Raw genomic sequence first — 10821 nt, 5'->3', positions numbered from 1 at the left:
AGGCCAAGATGTAACATTGTCCCTCTTTGAACAATGTGACCTCAACACGCAATGTCCAGAGCATGCCTCGTGCAAGCAGCGCACGTGTGACGGGACGATCTGTTACTGTGACACCGGATATGTACCTTCAGTAGACAACAGCGCATGCGAGACAGGTAGGCATTTTGTGTCGCTGTTCACTGTGCTATAAAAATTTCTGACTGGGTCATATAACTGTAGCAATTTTGGTGAATCCGACCATAGATTTATAACAAGCAATGGTGACTGTGCACACGATTATGACAAACTGGAGCCTCCAGGAACGAGTTATATCTTAGCTGTCACAAAGTTAGCTTATTTGTTGCTGTATGACATATTTCCAGCCGCTCACTTCGTTCAGACTTTTCGTCATTAAGTGTATTTGTCTTCGCAATGCAGTGTTTGCTTATTTATGACCCTGTGTTTTGCATTCCAGTCGCTTACCACGGTGAGACGTGCGTCACACAGTGTGCCGGTCTGAAGGAACAGTGCGACTCGGAGACCAAAGTGTGCGTGTGCCCGCCCGGGATGGTGGTCAGTACCGGGGGAAGAGGCTGCACCATCCCAGGACTCGCACTACTCGGTGAAACTTGTGATGGTAGGTGTTACCTGGAAGAAGAACAGTCCTGCGTTGACGGTCAGTGCGTTTGTCGGGACGGTCTACGAGAAGCTAGTGACGAGGAGATACGAGCCTCGTTCTGGGAAGGATCACAGTGCAGGTCACTGGCTTATTCTCTAGGTAAGCACAATGGTGGTCAGTTTTGGAGTTGTTGTACAACTTTGCTCAAGAATTTTTTACCTTTCTATTACGCGAGTCAGTTTTACGCGTGGAGCAAACTGGCGTATGCATGGGATAAGAAAACAGCGCAGTATTTGGTGCAAGTCTACACTAGATGACGTCCAATACATGACTATTAACACCTCTGCCTTGTTTTTTTTTCCCACCTAATTCCGCTTAAGCCATGGTGATAGGGACTGTATAAGTTTCTGCTATTTAAACATTCACATAACGATGTAGAATAAAGCCCGTACTTCACAGGTTACGTTTAACTCTTTGCCAATCATCACATAGTCGTAGCTGTTTTCGTTTCACCATATTCTTCTCTTTTCTATTATCACCGTAATACCTCGTTATTTTAATATATCCTCGTTATTTTAATAACGTAATGCTGGCCCCGTCGTATAAGTGAAATATTCTTGAGTACGGCGTAAAACACCAATCAAATAAAAAATAAATTTTAATAACGATATTTATGTACAATCCTATTGTCGCATTTAAGTGCAGGGAATTGTGAAAATGAATATACCTCAGTGCTTATATTCAGCCACAATGAGGACCTTGCTGTCTCATTAGTACCAAGCTTTACCTCAGCAGCAGCCTGTCTGTCGCTGAAGAACGAGATCGTGGGTGGAATCCATTTCTCATTAATTCGGATGAGGCGCTAATTCAGTCATGAGGACTACGTTATACTTGAGGAAGTGCGATGGTTTCTTCCGGACACTCAGGTTTCCTCTACGGATAAACCTGAGTTTAACTTGAGCGATGGCAGTACAGTAATGAACCAGTACATTTTATGCTTTGGGGTGTTTTTTGTGACCAGAATCGTGCCAGATGACAGGGATAGGTCGATCAGGTATTTGAGTTAAAGTTACAGAAGTTACTAATGTATTCAATGGTAAGAATGTATTCAATGGTTACAATGTATTCAATGGTAAGAAGCAAATCTTAAAAAAATGTCCACACTTTCCGAAGGGTTTAAATACAGCATGTTAACTTGGAGTGCCATCCTTCCTTGAATTTGTTACCACATTGTTAGACAGCAAAATTTATAACATTTTTTGAACAATGCAAAACACAAGTGTTAATTTGACACAAAATGGTGTTATAAACTTTAATATTTTTTGTAAGCATTTTGTAATGTTGGAATTTTCTGAAACATTAGAATTGTTTAACTTTAATAATAAATAAATAATAAATGTTTAATAAAATGCTTTCCCTCCTCCACTTCTGCCAGCATGTTAAACTAAACAGGATCGAAGTGAATATATAAAACATTTCAGTTGTAGCTGTTAATGTTTTTTAAATGTTATTTTACCCTTGAATATAGGTGATTAAGTTGGTAGGTGCTTGCCTTTAAGTCAGTTGGGCACACAAAATGCGCGTTTCAGCTGGTATCGAACCAGGGAATATTAGATTCCCCCATCCTCTCTGCTTGCTGGGTCTTGGCAGCAATAAATTGCCGAAGGCGCTCGTTTGTGAAGTTTATTTATTTGCTTGGTGTTTTACGTCGTACTCAAGAATTTTTCATTTAGACGACAATGGCTAGCATTATGGCCGGACAGAGCCAGAGGCAAACCCACGACCATCTGCTGGTGGCTGGAAGACGGCCGGAGAGGAAACCAGCACGAGCTGGTCTTGAACTTACAGGCATCACACTGGCTCCTCCAATGTTCACAGAAATTCACTTATTTTCTACTGACATGTTATGTAAGTTTGTCATTAACTTGCCAAGGGTAGATGCCTTACGCCTGGCTCTCCGCTTTCCTTTAAAACCTATCGTATAACTCAAAAACAATGCCATAGCTTCAGTATGGCGTTAATCAACAATCAAATAAATAAGTAAGACATCTTTGCATATCACTATTTCGTCTTCAGATAAATGTGACACGGAAGACTGGCCCCTTCAAAGTGGGATCGAATCCAACGTGCTGCTGGAACAAATGCAAAATGGTACATCGAATATCACAATTACCTCAGAAGCGGCACTGTTCTTTCCCTGTTCGAGTTTATACGGATGTCTGGACAAGAATGCAGAATGCAAACAGCGAGGGTGTGACGGTGACATATGTTATTGCAAAACAGATTTCCTGCCATCTTTCGACTACATTTCCTGCGAAAGAGGTAAGAATAGACACTGGACAAGTTGGCAAACGTTTTCCCTTTCTAGCAACCCTCTACTGGTCGAGAGCTGAAAGGTGAAATAGTTACATATCAGTCATGAATTCTAGGCTCAAGTAAATCAAGTACAAAAATTTGTCGTGTTACAAAATATCACAACAGGCAAAAGATGATACCACCTAGGGCATTATTGATGAACACTTCCTCTGTCATCCGCCAATCCGTCCGCAACGAATGAGCCTTCCAGAGGTTTTTCTTAAATGGTTCATCGTACTGAATTGATTTCTTGTGCATGTCTTCACCATGCAAATTTACATCTTCAGTTTGGGACCCATTTTAGTCCAGTTGTGAATTTCGTACATTTTCTTCCAAACAACTCATTCTCATGAACTGAACGATGCTACTTGGTGTAACAACAACGAGTTACCGATCAAGATATACCTATCCAGTGTTTCTTTTGTTTTCAACACAACTGAGGCCGTCCTTAAATCAGTTTTCGTATCGAACTTAGAATTTGGTAGTTTGTTTCACAAGGATACGTTAAACATAAGGCACCATCATGGCCCAGAGCATGTATTGCAAAGTTGACTTTAATGGCCCAAAGCAATACATGTATTGCAAATTTGACCTTAATGGCCCAAAGCACTACATGTATTGCAAAATTGACTTTGATGGCCCAAATCAATATATGTATTGCAAAATTGTCCTTAATAGCCCAAAGCAATACATGTACTGCAAAATTGACTTTAATGGCCCAAAGCAATAGTCTACTTGTATTGCAAAAAATGCTTGTTTTCATAACCAAAGCCGTTGTTTTTTGGCTTTCAGTTGCCGTATTAGGTGAGTTTTGCGTCACACGCTGCAGTGGTTTCCACACCATGTGTGATGAGACGACGCACGTGTGTGTTTGTGAAAATGGCTACACCGCCAGCGGGGACAACAAAAACTGTGTTTTGAATGGCAAAGCTCTTTTGGACGAATCCTGCAGCACTAGTTGTGCCCTGTTTTTTGAACAAGCTTGTGACAACGGACAATGCAAATGTGACTCTGACTATCGCACAGCAACACCTGAAGAACTGCACGCGTACCCGGAGATAGAAAAGCAGTGCCGATTGGAAACTTATTCTTTAGGTGAGTATTAAGTTACAATTAACAAACCTGCATTTTTTCTAACCTAATTCTGCTTAAGCCGTGGTGCTAGTGTGCGTGTAAATTCCTACTATTAATGCATTTACAACAACAGTTGGAATAAAACCCTAACTGAAGTAAATTGACAAAAGGCCGTACTTCACCCGTTGCGTGTGATCATTTTCCAACTATCACACTGTCGTCCCTGAGCTCGTTTTTCTTTCTGTGGGGTATGTCTTAATTATATTTAATATTTATTTGAAATGCCACTTCAGTACCAGGAGAAACCAAATGGAAACATAAAAATTAAAAAAGAAAAATGGAAAAACTCTATGGATCAGACCAAACACCAGGGTTCAAGACGATTTACAATGAGGTGAAAAAACATAGGGGTTAAAAGTCCTCAAAACAGAATCTTTGTCAGTTTCTGTAAAATTCACCAGATGTGATCATATCCCTTATGTGACGACGAATCAAGTAGATATGATGTTGAGTATGGCATGCTGGAGTGATATCACGCGCGGTTGAATGTACGACGTCATTTATGGCTATATGTCAGCAAGGCGTTCTTTGGTGACGTCAATCCAGGCAAAATTGGAAACGACAAAACTTTTGTTACCGTGTTATCCTCCGAAACTAATAAGCGTTATTTGAATACAATTCAACTTTTTCTCCATCCATATCATTTATCCACGCTTTTATGTGATTTATTTATTTATCTGGTGGTGTTTTACACCGTACTCAAGAATATTTCACTTATACGACCGCAGTCAGTCTTATGTTGGGAGGAAACTTTTTAAAACAAGCAGAGCTTAACACTGGAGTAACTCTTTTAATTTATGTTTATCAACACATTTAGGGTATTATCGCTTATATCATGTCTGTTTTCTGGCTGATTAAGCCAACGATTAAGCCAACGTACTTTTTATGGCATTACAGTCGAATAAACTTAAAGATGTAGCCGAGAAAATGAACACATGACCTCTAAGATCAAAGGCTGGGGGGGGGGGGGGGGGCTCACTGGGCATTATTCCACTGGCTCTGAGTGAAATTTTGCTAATGAGAAAAATGTAGACAGTCGGAGTGCTGTTGTTTTTCTTCCCATTTTGCGTGAATTCCCTACCCACGTAAATGTACGAAAGGAGAGGAAGCCAACATGAGCTGGACTTGAACTCACAGCGATTGCATTGGTAAGAGGCTCCTTGGTAATTCTACTGTGTCACCATCTTGACCCCTAGGCCACGGAAGCACCTCTAATTTTGTAAGCACATTACAGGTACCGATGTAAGTCTAACTGAAAGCTCAAAAAATGCCCTTAAATGAGTTGCAAAACCGACAATACCAAGTGGGCTAAGAGTAAGTAGCAATAATATTTTGTTTCTATTGCAGGTATATGTGAGGAAATATTATATCCAGAGTTTGTCAGATTTGACTTTAACCTGCTAGGAAGGGCTGGTCAGGTTTCATCCGCAGCAGCACTGTACATGTCCTGCTCACTTATCCATGGTTGTGTGGATCCAAACGCGGAATGTAGACGAAGAGGTTGTGACAACGTAATATGCTACTGTAAAGAGGGTTATCTGCCATCCCATGACTTCACCACATGTGAAAAAGGTAAGAGAAAGAATTTACAGTGGCTAAAAAAATACCTAGCCATCATCACGCTTAATCTGTTTTACTCGTCCTGTAAGAGATTCTGACTTCCTGCGTAATGTCTTAAAACTTAACCAGGTATAAAAACAGTTATTGATTGGTGTTTTATGCCTTGTGAAGAATGTTTCACTGATACGACGGCGGTAGACATTGCAGTGGGCAGGAAGAGTTTGCAGATATTTATTTACTTATTTGATTGGTGTGTTACGTCGCACTCAAGAATGTTTGACTTATGCGCTGGCCGCCGGCATTATGGTGTAGGAAAAATAGGACAGCGACCTACGAAATGGACGGCTATCCGCAGGTTGTTGACAGTCCCTCTCACGTACGGTTGCATTGAAGAGAGGCTCTGATTGATTGTTCTTGATAACCTCTCTCTCACGTAGGTACCGTCTTAAGAAAAGGACAAGAGGGCTTATAGGATAACGTCACAAATTTGATAACAAAGAAACGGAGTACTTGGCAAAAAGATGCAAGAACTTTTATTCTGCTGCACAACACAACGAAGTTTTATCATGGCGATTGAATTGGTTATAATAAACTTTGGTAAGAATTATGATTGTTTTGATTTTCAGTGGTTACCCTGGGTCAGCCTTGTATCTCACGCTGCAGTGGTTTCCACACCATGTGTGATCAGACAACGCACGTGTGTGTTTGTGAAAACGGCTACACCGCCAGCCTGGACAACAAAAACTGTGTTTTAAATGGCAAAGCTCTGCTTGGGGAAACTTGTAGCAATGGAAGTTGTGCCCTGTCCGATGAACAGACGTGTCAAGGTGGACAATGTACATGTATCTTTGGTAAACGTCCAGCAACAACTGCTGAACTACAGGCTTATCCGGAGACAGAGTTGCAATGCAGAAACAACGAGTATTCTCTCGGTACGTATATAATACCTCTGTCAGGGAGATTCTGCATTTTCATAACCTTTACATCTATATCTATCTCTGAACATCACTGAGACGAAGTAATGACAAGGTATAGGCGTCACTTCATGTACAGCCAGGCCTTGGTTCAAACACAAGCTCACTTTGATTTTGTAGTGATCCGCATTCGGAACCGGGTTCAAGAATTCGTTAAATTCAATAGTCATCATTGCCAGATAGGACCCAAAATATAGAATATTGCCTATTTGCCTGTTGTAAGACGTTTTAACATTTAGCTGTGGTAGAGGTTTTCTGTCATGCTTTGTATTCAGTTTGTTTTATATATCATTAACGCCATATTGGCACTTGTCAGTGGTGTTTTTGGCTGAAAAAGTCAACACACTTTATCCGGAACAAAGCCTTAAAGTACGATAAGGAATTGGGGATTAGTAATTCCAGCCTGCTAGAAAATGTCCAGATAAATTAAACTTGGATATAGTGAAATTTGAATTTTGACAACACTTTGATGGCTTTCGATTTGCACAGTTGAAAATGTGACGGGTATTAAAAGTTTGTAACAATAATGTTTTCTCCCATTGCAGATGTTTGCAGTGCCAGCTCCTTTTTGGAGTTTGTCAGATTTGACTTTAACCTGCTAGGAAGAGCTGGCCAGATTTCATCCGCAGCAGCACTGTACATGTCCTGCTCAGTTATCCATGGTTGTGTGGATCCAAACGCGGAATGTAGACGAAGGGGATGTGACAACTTGATATGCTACTGTAGAGAGGGTTTCCTGCCATCCTATGATTTTACAACTTGCGAAAGAGGTAAGAGAAAGAATTTACAGTGACTAACAAAACCTAGCCATCAAAAGGCTTAATTTGTTTTACTCGCCCTGAAAGAGATTCTGACTTCCTGCGTAATGTCTTAAAACTTAACCAGCTATAAAAACAGTTATTGATTGGTGTTTTATGCCTTGTGAAGAATGTTTCACTGATACGACGGCGGTCAGCAGTATACTGGGCAGGAAGAGTTCGCAGATATTTATTTACTTATTTGATTGGTGTGTTACGTCGCACTCAAGAATATTTGACTTATGCGCTGGCCGCCGACATTATAGTTTAGGAAAAAATAGGGCAGGACATAAGGAAATCGACGGCCATCCGCAGGTTGGTGACAGTCCCTCTCACGTACAGTTGCATTGGAGAGAGGCTCCGGAGTCATTGTTCTTGATAACCTCTCTTTCCCGGAGGTCCCGTCTTAAGAAAAGGACAAGAGGGATCATAGCATAATATGACAAATTAGTTAACATGGAAACGGAGTACTTGGCAAAGAGATGCAAAAACTTTTATTCTACTGTACATCACGACGAAGTTTGGTCATGGGAATTGAATTGGTTATAATAAACTTTGGTAAGAATTATGATTGTTTTGATTTTCAGTGGTTACCTTGGGTCAGTCTTGTATCTCACGCTGCAGTGGTTTCCACACCATGTGTGATCAGACAACACACGTGTGTGTTTGTGAAAACGGCTACACCGCCAGCCTGGACAACAAAAACTGTGTTTTAAATGGCAAAGCTCTGCTTGGGGAAACCTGTAACACTGGAAGTTGTGCCCTGTCCGGTGAACAGACGTGTCAGGGTGGACAATGTACATGTATCTTTGGTAAACGTCCAGCAACAACTGCTGAACTACAGGCTTATCCGGAGACAGAGTTGCAATGCAGAAACAACGAGTATTCTCTCGGTACGTATATAATACCTCTGTCAGGGAGATTCTGCATTTTCATAACGTTTGCATCTATATCTGTCTCTGAACATCACTGAAACGAAGTAATGACAAGGTATAGGCGTCACTTCATGTACAGCCAGGCCTTGGTTCAAACACAAGCTCACTTTGATTTTGTAGTGATCCGCATCCAGAACCGGGTTCAAGAATTCGTTAAATTCAATAGTCATCATTGCTAGATAGGACCCAAAATATAGAATATTGCATATTTGCCTGTTGTAAGACGTTTTAACATTTAGCTGTGGTAGAGGTTTTCTGTCATGCTTTGTAGTCAGTTTGTTTTATATATCATTAACGCCATATTGGCACTTGTCAGTGGTGTTTTTGACTGAAAAAGTCAACACACTTTATCCGGAACAAGGCCATAAAGTACGATAAGGAATTGGGGATTAGTAATTCCAGCCTGCTAAAAAATGTCCAGATAAATTAAACTTGGATATAGTGAAATTTGAATCTTGACAACACTTTGATGGCTTTCGATTTGCACAGTTGAAAATGTGACGGGTATTAAAAGTTTGTAACAATAATGTTTTCTCCCATTGCAGATGTTTGCAGTGCCAGCTCCTTTTTGGAGTTTGTCAGATTTGACTTTAACCTGCTAGGAAGAGCTGTACAGATTTCATCCGCAGCAGCACTGTACATGTCCTGCTCAGTTATCCATGGTTGTGTGGATCCAAACGCGGAATGTAGACGAAGGGGATGTGACAACTTGATATGCTACTGTAGAGAGGGTTTCCTGCCATCCTATGATTTTACAATTTGCGAAACAGGTAAGAGAAAGAATTTACAGTGTCTAACAAATAACTGGTCATGAACAAACGTAATTTGCATTAATTTGTCCTGTAAGAAATTTTGACTTCCTCCAAACGTCTTAAATCTTAACCAGATATAAAAACAGTTATGGATTGGTGTTTTATGCCTTGTGAAGAATGTTTCACTGATACGACGGCGGTCAGCAGTATACTGGGCAGGAAGAGTTCGCAGATATTTATTTACTTATTTGATTGGTGTGTTACGTCGCACTCAAGAATATTTGACTTATGCGCTGGCCGCCGACATTATAGTTTAGGAAAAATAGGGCAGGACATAAGGAAATCGACGGCCATCCGCAGGTTGGTGACAGTCCTCACGTACAGTTGCACTGGAAAGAAGCTCCGGAGTCATTGTTTTTGTTAACCTCTCTTTCCCGAAGGTCCCGTCTTAAGAAAAGGGCATGAGGGATCAGCATAACATGACAAATTAGTTAACATGGAAACGGAGTACTTGGCAAAGAGATGCAAAAACTTTTATTCTACTGTACATCACGACGAAGTTTGGTCATGGGGATTGAATTGGTTATAATAAACTTTGGTAAGAATTATGATTGTTTTGATTTTCAGTGGTTACCTTGGGTCAGTCTTGTATCTCACGCTGCAGTGGTTTCCACACCATGTGTGATCAGACAACACACGTGTGTGTTTGTGAAAACGGCTACACCGCCAGCCTGGACAACAAAAACTGTGTTTTGAATGGCAAAGCTCTGCTTGGGGAAACTTGTAACACTGGAAGTTGTGCCCTGTCCGGTGAACAGACGTGTCAAGGTGGACAATGTACATGTATCTTTGGTAAACGTCCAGCAACAACTGCTGAACTACAGGCTTATCCGGAGACAGAGTTGCAATGCAGAGACAACGATTATTCTCTCGGTACGTATATAATACCTCTGTCAGGGAGATTCTCCATTTTCATAACCTTTACATCTATATCTATCTCTGAACATCACTGAGAAGAAGTAATGACAAGGTATAGGCGACACTTCATGTACAGCCAGGCCTTGGTTCAATCACAAGCTCACTTTGATTTTGTAGTGATCCGCATTCGGAACCGGGTTCAAGAATTCGTTAAATTCAATAGTCATCATTGCCAGATAGGACCCAAAATATAGAATATTGCATATTTGCCTGTTGTGAAAATTTTTAACATTTAGCTGTGGTAGAGGTTTTCTGTCATGCTTTGTAGTCAGTTTGTTTTATATATCATTAACGCCATATTGGCACTTGTCAGTGGTGTTTTTGACTGAAAAGGTCAACACACTTTATCCGGAACAAAGCCTTAAAGTACGATAAGGAATTGGGGATTAGTAATTCCAGCCTGCTAGAAAATGTCCAGATAAATTAAACTTGGATATAGTGAAATTTGAATTTTGACAACACTTTGATGGCTTTCGATTTGCACAGTTGAAAATGTGACGGGTATTAAAAGTTTGTAACAATAATGTTTTCTCCCATTGCAGATGTTTGCAGTGCCAGCTCCTTTTTGGAGTTTGTCAGATTTGACTTTAACCTGCTAGGAAGAGCTGTCCAGATTTCATCCGCAGCAGCACTGTACATGTCCTGCTCAATCACCCATGGTTGTGTGGATCCAAACGCGGAATGTAGACGAAGGGGATGTGACAACTTGATATGCTACTGTAGAGAGGGTTTCCTGCC

At 40.8% G+C, this 10821-nt stretch overlaps 1 protein-coding gene across 1 annotated transcript; it reads left to right on the top strand.

The window, feature by feature from the left end:
• Positions 1-4364: 4364 nt before the first annotated feature.
• LOC135462468 (fibrillin-2-like) lies at positions 4365-10601 on the top strand. Its single transcript, XM_064739693.1, has 8 exons — positions 4365-4437; positions 5435-5659; positions 6274-6579; positions 7167-7391; positions 8006-8311; positions 8899-9123; positions 9733-10038; positions 10570-10601. Exons 1-8 carry the CDS (start codon positions 4365-4367, stop codon positions 10599-10601), a joined length of 1698 nt encoding a protein of 565 aa, XP_064595763.1.
• Positions 10602-10821: the final 220 nt, after the last annotated feature.

This window comes from Liolophura sinensis, chromosome 2, assembly GCF_032854445.1.
Source record: "Liolophura sinensis isolate JHLJ2023 chromosome 2, CUHK_Ljap_v2, whole genome shotgun sequence".
NCBI lineage: Eukaryota > Metazoa > Mollusca > Polyplacophora > Chitonida > Chitonidae > Liolophura > Liolophura sinensis.
Note: the sequence above shows the minus strand (reverse complement) of the source record. Positions and strands in the feature narration are given on the sequence as shown.

Excerpts from the sequence above, each read along its gene's own strand:
- LOC135462468 (XM_064739693.1), top strand. The coding sequence starts at position 4,365 with ATGGAAAAACTCTATGGATCAGACCAAACACCAGGGTTCAAGACGATT. Across the intron at positions 8,312-8,898 it reads AAACAACGAGTATTCTCTCG|ATGTTTGCAGTGCCAGCTCC; the intron begins GTACGTATATAA and ends CTCCCATTGCAG. Across the intron at positions 9,124-9,732 it reads TTTTACAATTTGCGAAACAG|TGGTTACCTTGGGTCAGTCT; the intron begins GTAAGAGAAAGA and ends TTTGATTTTCAG.